Raw genomic sequence first — 25,654 nt, forward strand, 5'->3', positions numbered from 1 at the left:
TACTTTTGCTGGAGTGGCACAGGTTTATGGCTTAAAATAAATGTCTGTTGTGAAAGTCAAATAAACATTTCAATAAAATTTTCTTAAATTGTCTTAAATTTCTTTCATAGCTACTTGTTAAGAGCGTAACATATTCATTTACATTTTTGTCATTTTGCAGATGCTTTTACTCAAATAGACTTACAATTGTGGCTGAATACAATACAAGCAATTGAGGTTTAAGGGCCCTGCTCAGGGCCCCAACAGTGGCAACTTAGTGGTGGTGGCGCTTGAACCAGCATCTAGACCAGTACCTTAACCACTGAGCTACCAACTGCCAGTTCAGATATGTAAAAAACTTTTGCCTGTAAAAAACATTTAGTAACTGCTTTTTTGTAAAAAAAAAAAAAAAAAAAAAAACAGTTTAGTAAACTAAAAGTAAAATGTTTAGTCAACCTTAAAAATCTAAGGTTAAGCTGACTTGAAAATGTAAGGCAACCGGCTGCTGAATTACTTAAAAAATTTAAGGCAATAGTTTGCATGGATCTTTCTATGTTGGTAGAACTTAAAAAAATGAGTTGGTACAACTTGAATTTGTAGTCCTTCATTTTGACTTTATTTAGTTGTGTTTATTACAAAACCTGAGTAGGTTACAAATATTTAAAATAAAAATATTTAAGTTGACTCAACGTAGTGATTTTAGTTATACTGTGATAATTTATTTAAGTATATTTTAAGTGGCTTAGATAGGTTCCATTTACTTAATAAAACAGAAAGTTAATTCAACTCAAAAAGATCTATGCAAACTATTGCCTTAATTTTTTTAAGTAATTTCAACACCACATTTTTTACAGTGTATGGCATGGTAACAGCCCAGTTGTTTTACATGTGGTTGAGTTGTGAGTCATTTCTGGCCCTGCTGGTTTAAAGGTGGCTGAGATGTGGCCCTTTTATGGCTGTAAAACGGCCGAGTTCCGGCAACCGCATCTGGCCCTCATCTGTGCCATCATTCCATGTGGTATGTGGGCCGCAAGTAAGTGCCGGACGTGGCCCAGATTCGGGCCATATCAAATTTGCTATCTGGGTACCGACTTGTGCGACCATGCCGTCAAAACACTAAATAGTACAATTTTACGTTCATAGATGTGACTGGTTGTGTCAAAAAGATAATTTCTTACAATTTATTTTAACTTTTAGTCATAGTGGGTCCAGTGCCATTTAGAAACATTTTGGTTCAAGTTGGCTCATCACACTGACTCATTCACTCACATCTAGAGAGAATTCAGTCACCTATTTACCTGCTTTTGTGGTTATTGGGTGTTGGGTAATCCAAAACCGGAGTACCAAAAGTAAACCAACATCAATATTTGAAGAACTCGCAAACTGTGGAGTGGAGGCGAGAATTAAACCTATGCCTCTAGGACCATGGTGCTGTCCGGCTCCTGAAGTACCTGCAGCTTTTATTTGGTGGTGAACACAGTTAATGAATGAGTAAAATGAGGTCAGTGACAGCAGCAGTCAGGGTACTGAAGTGAATGAGTAGCAAGTTGAGACAGCAACAGAGATCAGATGTAGAAATGTGTAGCTCGGGGCGAGGGTGCGCCGCCCTGCTACTGATACATACTAAATACAGCTGTAAAGCGAATACAAATGTATTAGTTTTAAGCATTTAGGCTTTAGACTTTAGGAACGGGACTATACACGTTTTACCTGTAGAAAAATAACAACTTTTAATCATGTGCGGAGGAAGAGCGCAGATCGACGATGAATTCAGCTTTGTTAGTCCGGTCGTCAAGTATTTACTGTTCTTTTTTAACACACTATTCTGGGTAAGTTACCTATACCTGTATCTTATACCTATACCTTACCTAACTCATTTAACAGGTGCTAATCTAGTAACAGGTGCTAATCTAGTCTAGTGTCGAAGTCTAGTCTTGTAGTCTAATCTAGTCCACTTGTTTTGCTGTTTTTCACCTTGGTACATTGGGTAATAATTAATTTATATGTTACACTTTTACAAAGTTTTCAGCTCAGTGAACATCTGACCCATTTAAAACACTTGACAAAAAATCCACATCCCAAAACACGTAGTAGCGTGAGAGACATCTAGGGACAAGTTCAAGATCAGTAACTGTTAGATCAAGTGCCTCTGTCATACGTGTTTTGTATGCTGGTGATAGTGATGATGATAATATAACAAACCAACTCCAAAAAAGAATCTGTAGAAGAAGAAAAAACAAAAACAGACTGCTATGCTTTATAATATTTAATTATTTCTAAAATTGCATTCAATTAAACACAGTAACAAAATAAGAAAATGAACGTTCCAGCAAATCAACCTCATTTTGTTTATGTATATGAGCTGATTTTGGATTTGATTGCTGCAAAACGTTACAAAAATTGGGACAGGGACATGTTTATGATTGTTACATCATCTTTTACTTTACAATAATATGTACACTTTAGAAAACTGAGGACACTAAATGTTGTAGTTGTAACAGTGGAATTGTTTTTTTCATTGACCCATGCCATTGGCACTAGCAAACCTCCATACCATGACAGATGTGTTGATTATTTGGAAAACACATCTATTATTTCCAAAAACAAACTGAAATGTGTGCATATCAGACCACAGCACCATTTCCACTTCACAACAGTCTATTTGACCTGAGCTTGAGCCCAAAAAATATGGTAGTTTTGGATGTTGTTGACCTATGGCTTTTGCTTTGCATAGTGTATTTGGAGTAATTTGTACATGTAAACAAACTGTGTTTCCCTCACCAATGTCAGTTTTTATGCTGTGCTGTCTGTAGGGCTGAATGTTACATGCATTCAGTATTGATTTTCAGCCTTACCCTTTGCTCACAGGGATTTTTCCGTATTTTTAAACTCTTTTAATAATGTTATGGAGTGTAGAGTGTGAAATCCCTAAATTTTTTGCAACTGTGTTTTTAAACTTCAAATTAAGTACTGGTGTATGTTAACAAAAATCAGTAAAGGTGATAAACATTACATACAAGACATATTACAAATGACTATTGTCTGTTCATTAGCTTTGTGTTTTATTAGCTTTTTCTTATTTTTCTTGCTGTTCCCAACAAGATTTAAAGGTAAGATTGATGCAAGGTTTCAGGTAGTCATTTTGTATTAAAAAAAAAAAAAAAAAAAAAAAAACACTGATAAGGGTTTCATCTAATCTAAAGCGACACCAAAGTAGTGGATAACAAACTTTTTTTAAATAGTTATAAATTAGTCTCTTACACCAGTAAGACTTTAGGGCCACTTTGTGTAGGTGTAAATAAAAGCCTATCTGATACTTTTCAAGAGCCCATTCTAAATTTATTGCACTATTTTTGTGTCATTTGAAATGTATGTAAGCTACATGGTACACATTTCAACATAATTTATACACTACTGTATATGGATCATATTAGAATCCTAACACAATGACTCTAGGATTTAACAACAAACCTCTTTCCTGGCATTTAATACTCCTAAGCTGCTTTTGCAAGTTTTCAAAAACTTGTTGCTGTTGCTAAGCACCGTGTCTCATTTATTCATATGCTGATAGTGCAACACACTGTTTTTAGGGAAAGTGGCCCCCATGATTTACTTTTTCTACAAGAATTACATTTTTATGCATCTTTAGTGAAAGAAGAGACACCTCAAGCAATACACAAAACATGAGAAGAATTGACTATATTCAATTTTATGCAAAAATGTAGTCAACCTTTACCAAGTTCCATTTTTTGTAATTAGGTTAACACATCTACTGGGATAAAAAGTTTATTTTTGTGCATGATTACTATTTATTTTCTGAATTTAAAAGAAACTATTTTTTTTAAACTATGCATTGTGTTAAATGCTGAACACTCATTAATGGCTCACAAATTCCTTAAAAGATTTCAAACAAATCCACAATAAAAAAAAAACTAACTTGTTGTTGAAGGCAGGATTTGCTGTGGTATTTTTTGACCCAAATACACTTTTTCAACTTAACAAATAAGGTCAGTTGTGTGAAATACTGAGACTGTATAGAAAGTTGCTACTTATGTAAAATTGCCAAACAATGATAACGTTCTTCAGCCTAGGTGAATAAGTACCATGAAATATGTTAAACAAGTCAAATTATGTAACAAACGTGTTTAAACTTGTCCAAACCAGCACAATTTTACCAACTAACCTTTATGGAATGCTACCTCCATACCTGATATTAAGAGTGAAATAAGTAGTAAAGCTAACAACAAAATGAACAAACCAATGAACCACACCTCAGAATTACTCATTAGTGCTTTTATAGTGCAACCCCCCAAAACTGAAATGACCAAGTATATTAAATTATTAAAATAGTACAATTTTCAGATATGTCTTATCAAAAATGAGTGAAATTATTGTTGAAATAGCAGTACATGCAGTGTCTTGTTTGATCAAGATCTTTTCCACAGAGTGCAGATTTTTGTTCTGTGAATGAAAAGACATTGTAATGTGATATACCTCAGTCAGAGAGAGATGCCTGTAAGCAGTGTTTTATTCTGAAGAACCTCTAGAATCCTGAAGAAGACTCTAGACTTCTTATTTTAGAAACATGAGTTTTTTTTTATAGACACTTTAAAATAATATATGACACATCTGTACCTTAATCTTAAATGTGCCAGTTTTAAATATAAATAAATGATGTGTAGTTAGTATAGTATTTACTTATAAGCATTTACATGCATTAAAATCAACTATAACATTCTTTAGGCAGCAAGGAAGTGAGGTAACTCAGAGTAGATGGCCTTGGATTTAGCTATTCATCACTCTAAATATTCTAAAAATAAAAAAAAATACAAACCCCATTTCTTAATTTGTTAAATATAAACAAATTTAGAAATTGATGCCTACAACATTTAAAAAGCTTGAACATGTTTACTGATGGGTCATATTACCTTTTCTTTTAATTATACTTTAATCAGTTGGGAAATTAAGATCCTACTTGTTGCAATTTTGCAAGTTATGGCCATTCTTATTGTATACAGACTTAAGCTAATTGGTCTGTGGTTGTTGTTGTCTAGTACCTTGACATATACACAAATTACTCATACCATGGGCACTAATGCACCCTCATGCCATCACAGTTGCTGGTTTTTGCACTTTTTCTTGGTAACAGTCAGGATTTTTTTTTTACACAAAGTGGTAAAACAAGGACCCAACCTTTCTTGCAAAGATTAAGCCATTAGTGGATTCTCTTTTTATACTCAGTCTTGATGACCTCACCTGTTACCAGTTAAACTGCTAATTGTGGAATCTTCCAGAACAGTGTAACTTGAATAACCTTGGTCTTATTTAGCCTCTGTCCTAACCTTAAGTGTGTTACAGGTGTCACATTCTATTTTACGTGTATATTTACATACAATTACATTTGTTTGTGAAAGACTGAAAATGTTTTCTTTGTACTTTTACCAATTAAATGAAAGTTCAAGCAATTTAAATTACAGTTGTTAGTTGCCTTTTTTAGAAAGTGCCTCAACAGTTATGGAATTTTTGGCATCTAACACTATAGGATTCCTTCACCTTTCTTGTCCTCCTATCAAGACTAAGAAGAGAAAACACAGGGGTTATATAGAGACGTTAATTACCATCACAGGTGTACCCACTTACTAATTAACCCTTTTACTTCTCCCCCAAACTCCCTTCCCCGATACTGCTCATTCTGAAACCACGCTTCACCTGCTACATCAACTTTTACAGCATTACAAAGGCATTACCAAGTGCCTTTGGGATGTTCAATGCAAGGTCTGCCACACCCTGAAAAAACATGATTCCAGTCACTTTGTGTAATTCATTGCATGACCTGTTTGTGAACCTAAGCTCTGAATACTACAGACTATTGCATAGTAACATGTGCCTGGGTTTTGTTTCTGGTGAACACTTGAAAGACAGTCTAAAATAAAACATTTTAGTATTTAATACAGTGGTAAAATCAGGAAAATGATCAATACTTTTTTTAAATGTTTGCAAGCAACCAAGCAAGTGTGCTGTTACATTTGAAGTTTGTGTATTCATAAGCTAGAATTTCTTGATTCAGGTCATGTGTTCACATTTTTCTTTTTCTGTTGCAAGAAAATTTGGCATAGGACTTCTTTAATCAAACACAAAACTGCAATTAAACTGCAAGATTTGCCAGTTCTGTTATCTGTATAATATTTAGTTTGAGGAAAAACTAACAATAAAAAACTGTCTAAATAAAACTGTAAAAGGGAATACAGTGACCAAGTCTGTAGATACAAACATTCAAGTAAAAAAATATTTAACATACTTGACTAAATCTGATGTTTGACAATAATGTAACGCCAAAAGGTGTGTGCTGCAGTGGTCTGTCTGGTTCCTCTCAAGGTTTCTTTCTTACAACGTACAGTATAGGGAGTTACTCCTTGCCACTGTTGCCCTTGGCTTACTCATTGTTTTTTTTTGGATCAGTAATCTGTAAAGTGGCCACTCAGGTGGCGCAACGGTAAACTATGCTAGCCTGCAACTGCTAGGATCCAGGGTTTGAATCCCCAGCAGTGTTATTGCTGGTCGTTCATCTACATACGCGAGTAGCTATGTCTGAGCGGGATGGCTGAGGCCTGCAATAAATTGGCATCTGGTCTGGGGTGTGTTACTGAATTCCACCCAGTTATTCTGGACCCATCGCAACCCTGACCAGGATAAAGCGGTGGTAAAACATGAAAATGAAGTAAATTAAATAAATCTGTTAAGTGGCTCTGAGACAATGTCCACTGTAAAAAGGGCTATACAAATTAATTTAACCTGACTTGACAAAATCAAAGTGTAAACATCAGATCTAATAAGGAAATATTTTAATTTATTGTAATTTGTATTCTGTTTAATTATTTATTGTCATTTTAAATGATAATTTATCAAACTTTTAAACTTCATTTATTTAAAACAAAACTCATTGAACCATAATTATTCTTTTCATGATACTAACATAGTGAGTTACCTTAATCGTCATGGTTGAACACTTAATTTCCACTTTGAACAAAAATTGAGGGAAATGTAAATAAACAAGCTGCTCTAGCAGAATAAAGTGCAAAGTTATAAAGATGTGTTAAACCTGCTTCGGAAATACATAATATGATGCTTAATTATAGTGTATATCATATTTGATTTGCTTTTTTGTACTTTTGGACAGTACATTTGAGTCTTTTTTCATCAACAATCCTTATAACATTCTATTATAAAATTGCTTTTATATTAATTTGTGCCTATCTATAAAGCCTTAGAGTTTGTTCATACAGCTTTACATTTTTTAGGCAGAAAATGTTATAATCATGCAGAGTTTAAGGCATTAATCTCACTAATTCTAAAAAAAGAATATTGGGACTTTATTTATTTGGAGCCGACTATAGACTGACTAATGTTTTCGTTTTTTGCTCCAAAACAGATTATCTCACTGGTGCTGATTTCTATTGGTGTGTATGCCAGGGTCATTAAACATGGTGAGCTGATGTTCCCACTGTCGTTCTGTCTGTTTTAATGTTTGTTCAGGTTCTATTATTTTCCTTTTACAACTACATATGTCACAACTTACTGCCAAAATGTCTGCTTTTTTTCTAACTCTGAATGCTATACAGAGACAGCTATAGCCTATTTGACAGTGGACCCCACAATTATTCTGATGGCTGTTGGAGTTTTCATGTTTTTCATCACGTTTTGTGGCTGTGTTGGATCACTCAGAGAGAACATCTGCCTTTTGCAGACGGTCAGTTTGCTTGTTTTCTTTAATTAATACAACAAAAGGATTTATTCTGGCCAGGGTCTGATGCCTCCCAGAAACACTTGTCACAAAGGATAAAGTATCCCTGGACAGAGCATCCATCCATCACAAGGTCCCACAGACTTTATTTACACACAGCCAGCCTTCTTTCTACATATTGTTGGGAGGTGTATGGAAACCAGATACTGAGATGTGACTCGCACAGACAGGGAGAAAAAACTCCTTACAGATGAGAATTGAAACTCGAACCTTATGACCCCTGTTGGTGTGCAGCATCCATTCTATTAACTGCATCTTTGTGCCACCCCACAAATATGTGAACAAACTGGAGTAGCCATACACAAAAAGAATAAAGCAAACTCCACATAAGACAATTATTATAGGTAAAGGTTAAAGTCAGGCCTTCTAAAATAAGAAAAAGGCATATAAAATCATTTGTAATTATATAAATCCACTTTTTTAAAATTATGACAGACAGTGTAATATGTTATAAACACATGAATTAGCCAGTCCACCACACTGGCATGTTCAGAAGCAAGTCAACATATCTGCAGAAACAAAAAGTGTAGACAGGTCCCCTGGACTCTGGAGTTGTGCAACACCCCTGCCCCACCTTACTGCAACTGTCAAGATAGTGAAGTAAATATATGGTGCATTTGGGTGGCCATGTCCGGGGTGTGATGGATTGGTGTCCTGTCTGGGGTGTGATAAAGCGGCAGTGGTAAAACAAGAAAATCAAATAAAATTTTATATAGATTTACATAAACACATTTAATTATCCTTGACATTTGTGAGATCTGTCACCACAAAACACAGAAATGAACATAAAACATAAAAAAACTAATTTAACTGTATGGAAATTGTACTGTGTGATCTGACAGTTGTCCATGTTTGTTCTTTTCCACAGTTCTGCATCTGCTTGACTGTGATCTTTATACTGCAGCTTCTTGCTGGAATTTTAGGTTTTATCTTCTCAGACAAGGTAAATGTAAAATGAAGTACATCTCAACTGACCATGTCAAATTTATTAGTTTTGAAAAGTGTACTTAAATATACACTACATGGGTAAAAGTATGTGGTAACATCATCCTTGATGCTAAAAAGCATAACATCAAGCATGAAACCATGGAAGTTTCATGAATTGCCAATAGAATAGGTCATACTAAAGAGTCTATTGAACAGCATAATACAAAGACTGGGGAGTGTTGAACCACATAGATTGAAAAAAACAGTTGTAACGCTCACTGTAAGGTTTCAAATTACCTCTGAAAGAAAGGTGAGTACAAAACTTTACAATTAGCTTTTATGAATTGGTGTTCCTGACCAAGCAGTTTCAAAAAGTTCTACCATTACCTTCTTCAGTGCAAGCATCAGCTGAAGTGGTGTAAAAAAATGCCACCACTTTATTGTGACTGAGTAAAATATAAGAATTATGGTTTGTCTGATTAAAGATTTCGGGTGCAGCGAAAAACAGATATGCTACCTTTGTCAAGTACTTTAGGATCCATCTGTTTTGACAACAGTATTGACAAAATTAAATTTTTGGCAGCTGTTTGATAAAGGCACTCTCCTAATTCAGCATAACAAATTAAGGTACATAAAAAGGGTTTCATTGGGCTTTATGTAAAAAGAAAACTCAACCCTATCAAACACCATGAGAACTTGGAAGGAATGGAAATAAAATGAACCCTGCAATCAAACTTGCTGCAATCAAACTTGAATCTAGTGAAAAGCTTTCCATGCAGATTGCAGGCTTATAGTAGGTGGAGTTAATAAGAGCAAAAAAAGCTGTGGTTTTGGTATTAGGCTTTTAAAAAGCACATATGGATGTAATTTTTGGTACTTTTTCTTGGTTTATGTTTCACCATGCATCACAGATATAACCAATGAATAATCATTTGCTAGAGGAATTATATTTTAGGTAAAAAAAAAACCCTGTTTTTCTCGATTGAAAATAATTTTCATAAGAAAATAAGTACGCCCCCTGCTGCTTGTATGGTTTTTGTCTGTGTATAAGAGTCATTCTGAACTAATTGCATAAAAATGAACATTATTTAGGTCGTTCTAACTATAGTCCTTTCCATTACAGGTCCGCTATAAAGTGACGGATATCATTAACAACGCAATTGTCCACTACAGAAATGACCTGGACCTCCAAAACCTGATTGACTTTGGACAAAAAGAGGTTATAGTTGTCTCACTGCAAACTTGGTTTCTGTGTTTTTACTATATCTTTTTTTTCTATTTTTTACTTATTTGACAGATTTCAACACAAGTTTGCAACACAAGTAAATTTGATTACTACTGATAAAGATTTATTTAAAACCTTCTTCACTGACGTAAAAAGTAATTGTCACCCTTAAAACTAATAATTGATTTTGCCACCCTTGTCAGTAACAACTGCAATCAAACGTGTGTGATAACTTGCGATGTCTTTTACACTGCTGTGAAGAAATTTTGACCCACTCTTCATTGCAGTATTGTTTTAATTCAGATACATTAAAGTGTTTTCAGCATTAACTACCCATTTAGGGTTTCATAAGATCACATAATCTTATGGCCACTTGGACTTGGCAACGCTAAAACCTTAATTTTGTTACTTTTGAGCCATTCAGAGGTGGATTTTCTTGTGTGCTTTGGATCATTGTTTTGCTGCATAACTTTGGGTCACAAACTGACAGACAGACATTCTCTTTTAGGATTTTCTGGTAGAAAGCAATATTTGTAGTTTCAGAAAATATGTGTAGTCGTCCAGGGCCTTTAGAAGAAAAGCAGCCCCATCACACTACCACCATGATGTTTGACTGTTGGTATGAAGTTCTTATGGTGGAATGCCGTGTGAGTTTTACACCAGATGTAATAGGACCCAAGTCTTCTAAAACATTCCACTTTTGACTCACCAGTTTACAGAATATTGTATATATATGTATATATACAGTGGGGAAAATAAGTATTTGATCCCCTGCTGATTTTGTAAGTTTACCCCCTTACAAAGACTTGAACAGTCTATAATTTTTATGGAAAGTTTATTTTAACAGAGAGAGACAGAATATCAACAAAAAAATCCAGAAAAAAAACCCATTCAATAAAGGTTATAAATTAATTTGTATTTAATTAAGGGAAATAAGTATTTTGATCCCCTACCAACCAGCAAGAATTCTGACCCCCACAGACCGGTTATGTGCCCATGAGGCACACAAATTAGTCCTGTCCCTGTATAAAAGACTCCTGTCACAGAATCAGTTTCTTCCGTTCAAATCTCTAACCACCATGGGGAAGACCAAAGAGCTATCAAAGGACGTCAGGGACAAGATTGTAGACCTGCACAAGGCTGGAATGGGCTACAAGACCATCAGCAAGAAGCTTGGTGAGAAAGAGACCACTGTTGGTGCGATAATTCGAAAATGGAAGAAATACAAGATCACAGTCAATCGCCCTCGCTCTGGAGCTCCATGCAAGATCTCACCTGGTGGGGTAAGAATGATTCTGAGAAAGGTGAGGTCAGTCCAGAATTACACGGGAGGAGCTTGTCAATGATCTCAAGGGAGCTGGGAGCACAGTCACCAAGAAAACCATTAGTAACACACTTCGCCGTAATGGATTGAGATCCTGCAGTGCCCGCAAAGTCCCTCTGCTCAAGAAGGCTCATGTACAGGCCCGTCTGAAGCAGTGTTAATTTTGACAGCAAATTTTGATTTAGTTTTAGTCATAGTCTTTTGACTAAAATGTAATTTAGTTTTAGTCATAATTTTGTCATCTGAATTGTTTTAGTTTTAGTCTAGTTTTAGTCGACTAATTATCATAAGAATATAGTCGACTAAATCTACAGTTGATTCAGTCGACTAAAATACATATTTGTTTGTTAGGATTTTAACGTCATGTTTTTACACATTGGTTACATTCATGACAGGAACGGTAGTTACTCATTACACAAGTTTATATCGAACACAGTCATGGACAAATTTAGTATCTTCAATTCACTTCACTTGCACGTCTTTGGACTGTGGGAGGAAACCGGAGCACCCGGAGGAAACTCACGCAGACACGGGGAGAACATGCAAACTCCACACAGAAAGGACCCGGACCGGACCGCCCCACCTGGGGTTCGAACCCAGGACCTTCTTGCTGTGAGGCGACAGTGTTACCCACTTAGCCACCGTGCCGCCCTAAAATAAATATAAAGGGTGTAAAATGTAAATGCTTTTTTATCACTTCCCTTAAATTATTTAAGTCATTATATACACTTACACAAAATGACACATTTTTAACCAGTTATGGAATATTTTTAATGTTTGAATGTCAGATTTAACTTATTTCAAACAACATCTTTATTTAACTGACCTTGCTTATTGAGCATAACAATAATAAAATACTAATGACCAGTAGGCCTGCTCTGCCTGAAACATATATGCATTGTTCATAACAAATTGCATATTACATTCTTTATAAAACTGGGTACCGTAAAAGCAGCTGTGACATTATGTTGCCATTATACTGCCAGCAGTGCCAGATGTTTCAGATGTGTTGTGTTTTTACCCGAGATCGCCCCACATGGTTTACACATCGTCTTGTTTTTCATGACGTCAAATGAGAAATGTGTCCAGATATCGACTCTCCTCTTTCTCCCTGTTGACATTGTGGAGTTAACCTGTTTCCATGAGTAAAGAAAGTTCACAGGCTAGTCTGGTCTTCCCGGGTTCAGATCAAATATGTGCGAGTGTGCTCTTAACGCGGTACTGCAAAAGATTAGTACTGATTGGATGGCTAATCGGCTTGTCCCGCCCCTCCTCATACGCTAAAGTAGTTTTGATTGGATCTCTTCCTAACTTGTCCCTACCTTCCACAAAACTAAATCAGTTCTGATTGGATGTCGTCCCTGCCAAACATTTTCGTCTCGTTTTTATTCGTTGACGAAAGTGTCGATTCATTTCGTCATAGTTTTTATCTTTTTTTGTAGTTTCTATTTAGTCATCGTCTCGTTTTCGTCATGAAAAAAAGGTTCGTTGACGAAAACTATGACGAAAATCATTCGTCAACGAAATTAACACTGGTCTGAAGTTTGCCAATGAACACCTGAATGATTCAGAGAAAGCTTGGGAGAATGTGATATGGTCAGATGAGACCAAAATTGAGCTCTTTGGCATCAACTCCACTCGCCGTGTTTGGAGGCAGAGAAATGCCCAGTGGGGATGGTGTTCTTGGGGTCATATCCAGCATTTCTCTGCTCCCAGCTCCCTTGAGATCATTGACAAGCTCCTCCCGTGTAATTCTGGACTGACCTCACCTTTCTCAGAATCATTCTTACCCCACCAGGTGAGATCTTGCATGGAGCTCCAGAGTGAGGGTGATTGACTGTGATCTTGTATTTCTTCCATTTTCGAATTATCGCACCAACAGTGGTCTCTTTCTCACCAAGCTTCTTGCTGATGGTCTTGTAGCCCATTCCAGCCTTGTGCAGGTCTACAATCTTGTCCCTGACGTCCTTTGATAGCTCTTTAGTCTTGCCCATGGTGGTTGAGAGATTTGAATGGAAGAAACTGATTCTGTGACAGGTGTCTTTTATACAGGGACACGACTAATTTGTGTGCCTCATGGGCACATAACCGATCTGTGGGGGTCAGAATTCTTGCTGGTTGGTAGGGGATCAAATACTTATTTCCCTTAATTAAATACAAATTAATTTATAACCTTTATTTAATGTTTTTTTTTCTGGATTTTTTGTTGATATTCTGTCTCTCTCTGTTAAAATAAACCTTCCATAAAAATTATAGACTGTTCAAGTCTTTGTAAGGGGGTAAACTTACAAAATCAGCAGGGGATCAAATACTTATTTTCCCCACTGTATATACACACACACACACACACATCCCTCCTTTGGTGGGAACTCACCATGGCTGCCTGTGAGACCCCCTTGCTGTTTATGAGATACTTCAACCCAATTCTCTGGCCATAAAGACCAGCTCTTATCAAAGCCACTTAGGTATTTATGACTGTCCATATCTATTATATTCAACACCTGGGCTACAAATATCTACAATCAGTCTAACAATTAATATATCTGAGGAAATTGACATTGTCATGCAAAATTTCAGTGGATAAACGTAATGTTAATGTTAAAAATATTGTTTATGTAGCTTTCAAAATTGTCATGTCTTGTTATGTGATATTAGTTTACCTGCTGTGGTGGTGTTTCTTTTATGGACTGGTCAAATAACATGTATTTCAACTGCTCTGATGAGAACCCAAGCCATGAGCGCTGTTCTGTGCCCTTCTCCTGCTGTGTGGTCTCTAAGGAGGAGGTAAGTAAAGTTCAAGTCTTAAAATAAGCATCATATTTTTGCTTAAATTGCATTGTGCCTAGACATCCCTGGATTTAGCTAGAATAATTGTTCATTACTAATTAATATATAGCTATTTGTGAAAGGTCTGATGGTGGTATGCTTTAAAGATTTAAGTTTGTGTGGTATGCATACTTAGATTATTTAATGTCAAATTCACTAAATACAGATACAGAATTTTTGTTCTGTGTGGGACTGATCTTTTTCTTTACACTCCTTTTTGTCAACAGCGTCTTATAAATACAATGTGTGGATATAATATGCAGAAGTCTGATCCTATGAAAGCTAGTTCTGTTATTAACACTAACGGTTGCATTGACACGCTCGTCAACTGGCTTCACAGTAACCTGTTTCTTCTAGGAGGCATCGCACTGGGGCTTGCCATTCCTCAGGTATGAGGCTACATGAAGATAAAAACACAATTACTAATTAGTTGTATATATGACAAAAACATTCATAAGAAAGTATTTACTTACTAAAATATTAAGTGTATTCTGGATCAGTATAGACTATTTTTGTAGATTTGTAGATTATTTATTTATGGTATCAGATACCACAGGACTCATTCAGAAATTTTGTTGAAGTTTTGTCTAGGTGGGTCAAAGATGGTTTGACATCATATTAGGCAGTTGGTCATAATAGTCATATTTGGTCATATGTGACCAAATAGTTACCAGATTTGATTGGGTAACTATTGGACATATGGGACAGTGGTAGCCTAGTGGGTAGAGCTTTGGGTTAGCAACTGGGCTAGCAAATGAAAGGAGTGTTTGAATCCCAGCTCTGCCATGCAGCCACTGTTGGGCCCTTGAGCAAGGCCCTTAACCAAACAAGCTGGGGTCAGAGCAAGGCATATGCCTAGAAAGAATTTCATTGTACTGTACGTCTGTAAATGTATATATGACAAACAAAGGCATTCTATTTTATAACGTTTTGGCTCCAACCAATTACCATTTAAGAGTTTAATTTTACAACAGATTTTGAGTCACTAGGTTTTAAAGGTCAACATTTGTTTTAAAAGTTTTTATAGGCAAGTAGGTAATAGGTAACGAGTTGGACTAGCATGATAGTTTTTTGAGTGTTTCAGGCATTACATTTTTAATGGATTTATATTTACAATATTCAATTAGGTTTTTCACAACATTAAAAATGCCTTTCTGTACTTTAGTAACTTTTTATTTAACATGAATTTGCTTAACTGCACAAATAAAGGCTAAATTGCTACATATTGTGTGAAGAGCATTCAAATCTTTACTCTGCTTTTCCACAGTTAGTGGGGATTGTGCTCTCTCAGGTCCTGATAAACCAGATCCGGGATCAGATTAAAATGCAGAACTACGACCTGCAGCACCACTCAGATCCGTGGAGCTGAGCCTCAGAAAACCACTCAAGACTTATCAAACAGCACTAAGCTGCTGCTTCACCAAACTCTCAGTGCCTTTTATATGACATACATCTATTATATTTCTTAGTGACAGACTGTCCAGATGTTAAATGAGAAGATTATGTCTCTAGGGTGGCCATAGCATGTTACAAAGTGGATTATTTAAACATTTTTAAGCTTTTGAGCTTTATGGTGACAAATGTGTTTAGGGTGTGTTTAAAGCTGTGTTAAAATTTGATAATGCTTTGCATCATAGACTGTTTACAGTACAAGTTTAAATGTAAGTTAATGTAAATCAATTTAAAAATGTTTACTGAGGGTTTTGCATTAATGACCAAAAATAAAAATGGACAGTGAATAAATTAATTTTTAGATCAAATTTTATTTTTAATAAAGCCCTATATTTTATAACACGTTATCAAAACAGTTTAACTGACATTAATTCTGCATACATTTTACATAAATTCTGATTAGTATTAAAGTACCACCTAGAAAATGTGATCTAATTTGAAATCTAAATTTGTGTTAATTAATTGTTTTGGATTTACCCATTATAAAGTCATGTCACACATAAGGAAAACAGCAAACCTATATTATTTTATCTGTAGTGTCCAAATACCCAGTGAGAGAAATGGCCACTTCATAATGAATGTAGTCTTTTAAGTATCAGGCTGTGTGACCACGCTGTAATATGTAGAGCTGTGAAAAAGTTTTGGCCCTTCTTGATTTGTGCAATTTTTGCATACTTGTCACACTTGACATTTTCAGATATTCAAAAAAAAAAAGTTTACGTACAACAAGAACAACCTTAGTAAACACAAAATACAGTTTTTTAAACAGTGAAGAAAAAGGTTATCCAACACTGACCGGCTCTGTGTGTAAAAGTAAATGAATTCTTAGTTGTTTAATAAACCAGTTAACCAAAAATTTATTTAAAATTGGGTTTTGACTAGACATACTTAAGCTTACTGCCAGCCTTGTTGAATCTATACATCACTTTAATTCAACCTTTGCTCATTTACCACAGACAAGACCAATGTTTATGATTCCAAAAAGATCATACAAACATTGAAATATAATGGTGAAAGTGTGTTAATGTGAGAATGCTTTGCTGCTGTTTCATAGCCTGCCATGATTACTGGTGTCATGAATTATGCTCTCTACCAAAAAATCCTAAATCATAATACTCAGACATTAGTTTGTCATCAGTTGTTAATGCTCAAAAATTATCACTTAAAATAACTGTCTTTTGCTAAATTTTGTATAATAATCTGAAACAATTTAGAGCAGGGGTGTCAAACTCACGGCCCGCGGGCCACATCCGGCCCGCCGCGTCATTTGATCCGGCTTAAGCGACTGTATGATTGTTGTTATGGTTCAAGTCGTTACAGAGACGCGCTTATAATTTAATGCGCTCCTGCGCCTTTAAATTCAACTGTTGACATCGTAGTCATGGCAACTAACTTTGACCTCGCTGAGTAGCCATGTGACTTCTACTGCAGAAGAACACGGGGTAGCGTAGTCAATAACGTAAACAATAATAAATAAATACAAATAATTATCTTGCAGTATAATACAAAAGCATCGTCTGAAAGTAGTGGCGTTTATATTCTCAGTTGTTTGTAAATGTTTAGTGAGTATATCACAGCGCTTTAGTTACAAACTCGTTAGCGCTATTTTACGTTTGGTTAAAGCTCATATTGTACCAGATGTAACACTTGACTACAGCTGTGTGCTTTTACTGTATTAAGTTCTTTATTGTTTTTATTGTTTGTATTTTTACTTCATTTTGATGCACACAGTGTATCACACAGCTGGGAAGCAAATAAACCGACTGTATTCTGAAGGGAGCTGTCTGTCTGTCTGTCTGTCTGTCTAGTTGGGAAAGGGGGATAAACTATTAGTGAGGGCAGAATGATTGTCTTAAAAATACACTGTAAAATCCTAAACAAACTGCATCTTTCAAAATGCATGCTGATTTTGTGACCTGCAAAGTGACACATCCCGCCAGTAGATGATGTTACACATATTTACACATGATCCTAAAATGTACAAGAAGATAATTAAGAAAATTAAGCATAAGGAGGAAATTTAATGAAAGTGAAAACAAGTTTGTGCTTCAGGAAGAGAAACCGGTGCGTCTCTTGTGTTATGAGGCCATGTCTGTGGTAAAGGAGGACAATATAAATGCAGAATTCAGCCTCCAAGAAAAACAGCAGACTGCAATCACAGCAGGATACGTTACAATCGGCCCTTTGAGGGCCACCATAATGCTGATGTGGCCCTCGGTGAAAATGAGTTTGACACCCCTGATTTAGAGTGACAAATGAGGGAATCAGGAGGGAAGCAAATACATTTTCATGGCAGTTATGGGGTGCTGTGTACAAAATTGTGTGGTTCCTGAATTTATTGTTGCTTTTTAGTACGTAGAACCTGCTGTTTCTGTAAAGGGTGGATTCTAAAAAAATTTGTGTGCTGAATTATGTAGTGAATAATATACACCAAAAATATTTATTAATAACTAAAAACTGCTTACTACTAATTAATTTTATGGTGCATCTGGAGCCTACTTAAAAACACTGGTACAAAACAGGAACATATTCTGAACATGGCATCGATCCATAGCAGGATATCACACACTCACTTATTCAGTGTCATTGAGTTGTATTTAAAGATGTTTATGTGTTCAGTATTGTTGAGTTGTATGACAGTGGTAGCTTGGTGCTGGACTAGTAAACAAAGGTTACTGGTTTAATCCCAACCACCACCAGGTTGCCACATTTAGCCCCTGAGCAAGGCTTAGTGCTCAATTACTTGCTTTTTATTGTTACACCTGTAAGTTGCTTTGGGTTAATGCATCTGCTAACTGTCATAAATGTAAATATTTATGTACAGTGTATCACAAAAGTGAGTACACCCCTCACATTTCTGCAGATATTTAAGTATATCTTTTCATGGGACAACACTGACAAAATGACACTTTGACACAATGAAAAGTAGTCTGTGTGCAGCTTATATAACAGCATAAATTTATTCTTCCCTCAAAATAACTCAATATACAGCCATTAATGTCTAAACCACCGGCAACAAAAGTGAGTACACCCCTAAGAGACTACACCCCTAAATGTCCAAATTGAGCACTGCTTGTCATTTTCCCTCCAAAATGTCATGTGATTTGTTAGTGTTACTAGGTCTCAGGTGTGCATAGGGAGCAGGTGTGTTCAATTTAGTAGTATAGCTCTCACACTCTCATACTGGTCCAACATGGCACCTCATGGCAAAGAACTCTCTGAGGATCTTAAAAGACGAATTGTTGCGCTACATGAAGATGGCCATGGCTACAAGAAGATTGCCAACACCCTGAAACTGAGCTGCAGCACAGTGGCCAAGATCATCCAGCGTTTTAAAAGAGCAGGGTCCACTCAGAACAGACCTCGCGTTGGTCGTCCAAAGAAGCTGAGTGCACGTGCTCAGCGTCACATCCAACTGCTGTCTTTGAAAGATAGGCGCAGGAGTGCTGTCAGCATTGCTGCAGAGATTGAAAAGGTGGGGGGTCAGCCTGTCAGTGCTCAGACCATACACCGCACACTACATCAAATTGGTCTGCATGGCTGTCACCCCAGAAGGAAGCCTCTTCTGAAGTCTCTACACAAGAAAGCCCGCAAACAGTTTGCTGAAGACATGTCAACAAAGGACATGGATTACTGGAACCATGTCCTATGGTCTGATGAGACCAAGATTAATTTGTTTGGTTCAGATGGTCTCAAGCATGTGTGGCGGCAATCAGGTGAGGAGTACAAAGATACAGTGTATCACAAAAGTGAGTACACCCCTCACATTTCTGCAGATATTTAAGTATATCTTTTCATGGGACAACACTGACAAAATGACACTTTGACACAATGAAAAGTAGTCTGTGTGCAGCTTATATAACAGTGTAAATTTATTCTTCCCTCAAAATAACTCAATATACAGCCATTAATGTCTAAACCACCGGCAACAAAAGTGAGTACACCCCTTAGTGAAAGTTCCTGAAGTGTCAATATTTTGTGTGGCCACCATTATTTCCCAGAACTGCCTTAACTCTCCTGGGCATGGAGTTTACCAGAGCTTCACAGGTTGCCACTGGAATGCTTTTCCACTCCTCCATGACGACATCACGGAGCTGGCGGATATTCGAGACTTTGCACTCCTCCACCTTCCGCTTGAGGATGCCCCAAAGATGTTCGATTGGGTTTAGGTCTGGAGACATGCTTGGCCAGTCCATCACCTTTACCCTCAGCCTCTTCAATAAAGCAGTGGTCGTCTTAGAGGTGTGTTTGGGGTCATTATCATGCTGGAACACTGCCCTGCGACCCAGTTTCCGGAGGGAGGGGATCATGCTCTGCTCAGTATTTCACAGTACATATTGGAGTTCATGTGTCCCTCAATGAAATGTAACTCCCCAACACCTGCTGCACTCATGCAGCCCCAGACCATGGCATTCCCACCACCATGCTTGACTGTAGGCATGACACACTTATCTTTGTACTCCTCACCTGATTGCCGCCACACATGCTTGAGACCATCTGAACCAAACAAATTAATCTTGGTCTCATCAGACCATAGGACATGGTTCCAGTAATCCATGTCCTTTGTTGACATGTCTTCAGCAAACTGTTTGCGGGCTTTCTTGTGTAGAGACTTCAGAAGAGGCTTCCTTCTGGGGTGACAGCCATGCAGACCAATTTGATGTAGTGTGCGGCGTATGGTCTGAGCACTGACAGGCTGACCCCCCACCTTTTCAATCTCTGCAGCAATGCTGACAGCACTCCTGCGCCTATCTTTCAAAGACAGCAGTTGGATGTGACGCTGAGCACGTGCACTCAGCTTCTTTGGACGACCAACGCGAGGTCTGTTCTGAGTGGACCCTGCTCTTTTAAAATGCTGGATGATCTTGGCCACTGTGCTGCAGCTCAGTTTCAGGGTGTTGGCAATCTTCTTGTAGCCTTGGCCATCTTCATGTAGCGCAACAATTCGTCTTTTAAGATCCTCAGAGAGTTCTTTGCCATGAGGTGCCATGTTGGAACTTTCAGTGACCAGTATGAGAGAGTGTGAGAGCTGTACTACTAAATTGAACACACCTGCTCCCTATGCACACCTGAGACCTAGTAACACTAACAAATCACATGACATTTTGGAGGGAAAATGACAAGCAGTGCTCAATTTGGACATTTAGGGGTGTAGTCTCTTAGGGGTGTACTCACTTTTGTTGCCGGTGGTTTAGACATTAATGGCTGTATATTGAGTTATTTTGAGGGAAGAATAAATTTACACTGTTATATAAGCTGCACACAGACTACTTTTCATTGTGTCAAAGTGTCATTTTGTCAGTGTTGTCCCATGAAAAGATATACTTAAATATCTGCAGAAATGTGAGGGGTGTACTCACTTTTGTGATACACTGTAAGTGTGTCATGCCTACAGTCAAGCATGGTGGTGGGAATGCCATGGTCTGGGGCTGCATGAGTGCAGCAGGTGTTGGGGAGTTACATTTCATTGAGGGACACATGAACTCCAATATGTACTGTGAAATACTGAAGCAGAGCATGATCCCCTCCCTCCGGAAACTGAGTCGCAGGGCAGTGTTACAGCATGATAATGACCCCAAACACACCTCTAAGACGACCACTGCTTTATTGAAGAGGCTGATGGTGAAGGTGATGGACTGGCCAAGCATGTCTCCAGACCTAAACCCAATAGAACATCTTTGGGGCATCCTCAAGCGGAAGGTGGAGGAGCGCAAAGTCTCGAATATCCGCCAGCTCCGTGATGTCGTCATGGAGGAGTGGAAAAGCATTCCAGTGGCAACCTGTGAAGCTCTGGTAAACTCCATGCCCAGGAGAGTTAAGGAAGTTCTGGGAAATAATGGTGGCCACACAAAATATTGACACTTCAAGAACTTTTACTAAGGGGTGTACTCACTTTTGTTGCCGGTGGTTTAGACATTAATGGCTGTATATTGAGTTATTTTGAGGGAAGAATAAATTTACACTCTTATATAAGCTGCACACAGACTACTTTTCATTGTGTCAAAGTGTCATTTTGTCAGTGTTGTCCCATGAAAAGATATACTTAAATATCTGCAGAAATGTGAGGGGTGTACTCACTTTTGTGATACACTGTATGTCTTTAAGGACCTTGATTTGTGCAAAGTGGCACAGCCATTCCCAAAGGATGAAAAGAATAAAGAATTTCCTTTAACTGTTGGCACAAAGTTAAAAACATATAGTTTATGATTGTGTATCCCTGTTAGCAGAGGGTGTGGCTGACACCTGGTGTCTGCATGTGTTGGCCATAAGTGTAACTTCTTTTCTATTTTAAGTATATATAACTGGTCTCTTGCTTTTCATGCAATTTGCTAAAATGTACTTTTAATTTGTTCATTTATTTTCAGTCACAACTTTATCCTGGTCAGGGTTGCCATAGGTCTACTGCCACCAGTTAACACTGAGCAATAGAAGGAATACAACATAAACAGGGCACCATATTACTGCAGGACATCACATAAACATTCACATACGCACAGCATTTATTGTATGGTATGGTATTAATAAATCTCCCTAGTTTAAAGGTTGCATCTGTCTTTTCGATTGTGATATGACTTCCAACCTCTTTTTCCTTTTTTCTGCTGCCAGATTTATTAGCCACACACAGGCAAAACCTGAAATATGTCAGATGAAATCTGTGAACTACTGCAGGCCTGGAGACCAACTTTTTGTCTTGTTCGTATTCAGTTGCAAAACACCCAAAGAAACCGGTCTGTAACTCACTCACTTGCGCACTCACATTTAGCAAATAAGATTAAGTACTTTGCGTACTTTTATGTGATGATTACAGTATACCACAATGTGGTAGTTTTGTAAAAAGTAGAAATAAATCTTGCTGATGTTACATTTTTTCTGCTCGGTCGGATTGTTACACACTAAACCATATTTGCACAGCAGAGCTGGTGTAACTTTTAATTACATGTTAATTAAAGTGCTTTTTGTGTAAGATATAATCCTGTGTTTTTCCTGCCAAGTTCTGATCAGTCAGTTTTGCCAGAATAGTACCGATTGTTAGTTCTTAGCTAAGATTCATTTATACCACTGTATAAACCTTTATTGGTGTATGAAATCTTCAAGTTGAATATATGCTTGCCAAAAATATGTTTTAGCTATGGAAACAACTTCAGATATCACTTCTGTTTGTATAAAAGGATTAGAAAATGAACTGCAAAGTCTGTGTTATCTACCAAGTAGCTGTCATGTCAAGTCGTAACAAACTAAAAACTATTAAAACAAAAACGTCATAAGTTGTGAGGCTCTACTCAGTTGTCCTTTTTAATATTCATTATTTAAATTTACAAAGAGACAGAAAAACAGAGTATTAGAGTGTGGTCAGCCTCCTGTTTAGGATTTGTGTGTGGCCCATTCTCTGACTCACTCTATTGGAGCCATGTTTCACAGGCCTTTTAAGGAGGCCATGTGCTGGAAAGCACTGCAAACAAACCACAACCAGACATGAAAGTTCTGTTGCTTTAAATTCTGTACAGTAAACTAAAGAAATGAATAATTATTTTCTTCTTTCTTTGCCATTGTTCCAATACAGCTAAGAGCCTAAATACACTTGTGATGCAAGAAACCAAACCAAAACTAAGCTGGCACTTAGAAATGATATGCTGTATAATGTATTTCACATACCGTAAGGCTGTTCTTCTTTAGTACACAGCATTTTTCAAGAAGAATAAGAAGAAATAACCACATTTAGACAAAAGTCATTTATCAGGCATGCATTCATGCAAGTGTTTCTGGTTCAGTATAGCAAAATAAAGTTGTTAATATTTATTGTGCATTTATTGTGAAGTTATAATTGCATTTAATCACGTTTAGGATTACTTTCTGGGTTTTCCCTGGGCCCTCTCTTTTCCTTTCACATCCCAGTAAGTGAATTGGCTACTCTGTGTGGGTTTTCTTTGTGTACTTTGTTTTTTTTTTTCCACCACCAAAAACATGCAGAAGTTATATTGGTTATTCTACAATGCTCATTGATGTAAGTAAGTGAGTACATGTGATTGTCACTTTAAAAAAATAAACCCACTGAAGAAAATGAGATGCCATGCCATGCCCTACAGTCTCCTTCTAGAGCAGGCTATCCCAAAGTGGGTGCTGTGATGACAGTCTATGGGTGATAAATACCTTTGATAAGATTGTATTATTTTATGTCACTGGAAGGACATGAGAAATTACAGAGTTGCCCTTTCTATCAGATATATGGGCCAGTTTCATGATGTGGACTCAAGGTATTCCATTCATATGCTCTCCAATCCAGCAATATTAAAGCTGTCCTATGGTGCCCTAAAGACAACAGTTTTCCTGAATCTGACTATGCTCCTCAAAACATAATATAATCCCAGTGAGAACTGCAGTAGAACATCAGAGCTGACATTTCGAACTCGTCGGTTCAAAACTCAGCTCTGCCATCCGGCTGGGCTGGATGCCTACATGAACAACGATTGGCTATTGTTCATACAGGGTTGGAGCTGCATAGGGACTATTGCGACCACTGCTGGCTTATGGATGGCACCTGCATAGAGTAGAGGGATAATGCGTTGATCAGGTTGTGGCTCTCCATACACAAAGCTGATCCGCATATGAACTTACCTTGTGCAGGTGGAAAGATGCAGTAAGCAGTCTCGCTCTCCTTAATCAGGGCGGGGATCGGCATCAGTAGAGAAAAAGCATTATGTAATTGTGTAAGGGCAGTGATAGCTCAGTGGTTAAGGTACTGGACTAGTAAACAGAAGGTCGCCGGTTCAAGCCCCGCCAACACCAAGTTGCCACTGTTGGGTCCCTGAGCAAGACCCTTAACCCTCAATTGCTCATCGTGTTCTGCTCATTGTGTAAGTCGCTTTGGATAAAAGCGTCTGCTAAATGCTGAAAATGTAAGTGGATACGATAAAAGTTGGGAGAAAAAGGGGAGAAAATGCATTAAAAAAACTGCAGTAGAGCGATCATTTTGTGCCAAAAACTGACTAATATTTTGAACTGTTTATAATTCCCTTCACCTCAGCTGAGGAAAAAAAAAACTCCAAAGCGTGCTGCCACCACTGTGCTTCACTGTGGGTATGTTATGTGAAACAAATGTTAATCATTCCCTCTGTGTTATACTTCTGAGGTGTTTGTGAAATAATAGTTTTGAAGGTTTATAGTTCACTGCGTAATCTGAATTGCCTAATAATGTAATGTTAATAAAATGACTATTTTATCATACATAAACCATAGCCATGAACTGAACTGAAAATGTCAACCTCTGTCATATCAACAATTGATGAGAACACTGACTGATCCTAACATTATGCAAAGCTATTACGTGTAATATGTTTATATTTTTAACATCGGTATATTGTGGGAGACTTGTTCTTACATCATAGCTTTTTATGCGGTGGTGGGGCACCATGTCTTGCATTGTTTGCCCTTGCCATTCAAACAGTCTGAATCCGACACTGGTTATGTATTTGACTGGTTATGTATTTTACTAATTAAATGGTATTTAAATAGTCAAATCTGACCACATTATAGCAGTAGATCCTGTGAGGTTTTGAACAGGAGGATGGACTATAGCCTAAAAGAGTTATACTTACAGGGGTGGGGTGGAAAAGGTTTCTTTTTCAGATCACATCTTCCTTTCAAAGCTTTGCCACAGAATAAGTGGGGAAACAACAGAAGCATGTAAGCGAACCTTAACTTAATGTGAGATTTCTGTCTGCATTGGAACTGTTTTGCTGGGAAAATGTGGTGGGCTGAACCAGCAGCCCGGGGATCGAGTTACACTCTCAGACTTTTCGAGGCCAGTTTTTTTTCCTCCTCCATCCAAAAAGTGGGGGATGGTGAACCCCTTCTGTACTTCTGTAGTTTCTGACGACGTTTTGCAGTTTTTTTTCTTGTTTTTCCTCTATTTTTGTTCACACAGAGAGAAAACAAAAGCGATGACCAGGTCTTGTCTGGGTTTGAATAGTTTTGCTTCAAAAATGAAGCAGAAGTTGCTGTTGGAACTTCGGCGATAGTCGGCTAGGTTATTATTATTATGCGACCGACAATGGATTGCATATTTTGATAATGATTTTATTGTTTTTTTCATCGGAAAAACTTTTGCTCATAAGTTACGAGA

At 37.3% G+C, this 25,654-nt stretch overlaps 1 protein-coding gene across 1 annotated transcript; it reads left to right on the top strand.

Annotated features, from left to right (window-relative positions):
- Positions 1–1,538: 1,538 nt before the first annotated feature.
- Positions 1,539–17,313, top strand: tspan33a (tetraspanin 33a). The gene is made up of 8 exons (XM_062995335.1): positions 1,539–1,808; positions 7,409–7,463; positions 7,599–7,726; positions 8,649–8,723; positions 9,831–9,926; positions 13,912–14,040; positions 14,310–14,471; positions 15,350–17,313. The coding sequence occupies exons 1-8, from the start codon at positions 1,716–1,718 to the stop codon at positions 15,449–15,451; spliced, it is 840 nt and encodes a 279-aa protein (XP_062851405.1). The 5' UTR covers positions 1,539–1,715; the 3' UTR covers positions 15,452–17,313.
- Positions 17,314–25,654: the final 8,341 nt, after the last annotated feature.

This window comes from Trichomycterus rosablanca, chromosome 1 (genome assembly GCF_030014385.1).
Source record: "Trichomycterus rosablanca isolate fTriRos1 chromosome 1, fTriRos1.hap1, whole genome shotgun sequence".
Lineage (NCBI taxonomy): Eukaryota > Metazoa > Chordata > Actinopteri > Siluriformes > Trichomycteridae > Trichomycterus > Trichomycterus rosablanca.

Coding starts and splice junctions, on each gene's coding strand:
- tspan33a (XM_062995335.1), top strand. CDS start 1,716: ATGTGCGGAGGAAGAGCGCAGATCGACGATGAATTCAGCTTTGTTAGT. Junction 7,464..7,598: donor TGCCAGGGTCATTAAACATG/GTGAGCTGATGT, acceptor AATGCTATACAG/AGACAGCTATAGCCTATTTG. Junction 7,727..8,648: donor ACATCTGCCTTTTGCAGACG/GTCAGTTTGCTT, acceptor TCTTTTCCACAG/TTCTGCATCTGCTTGACTGT.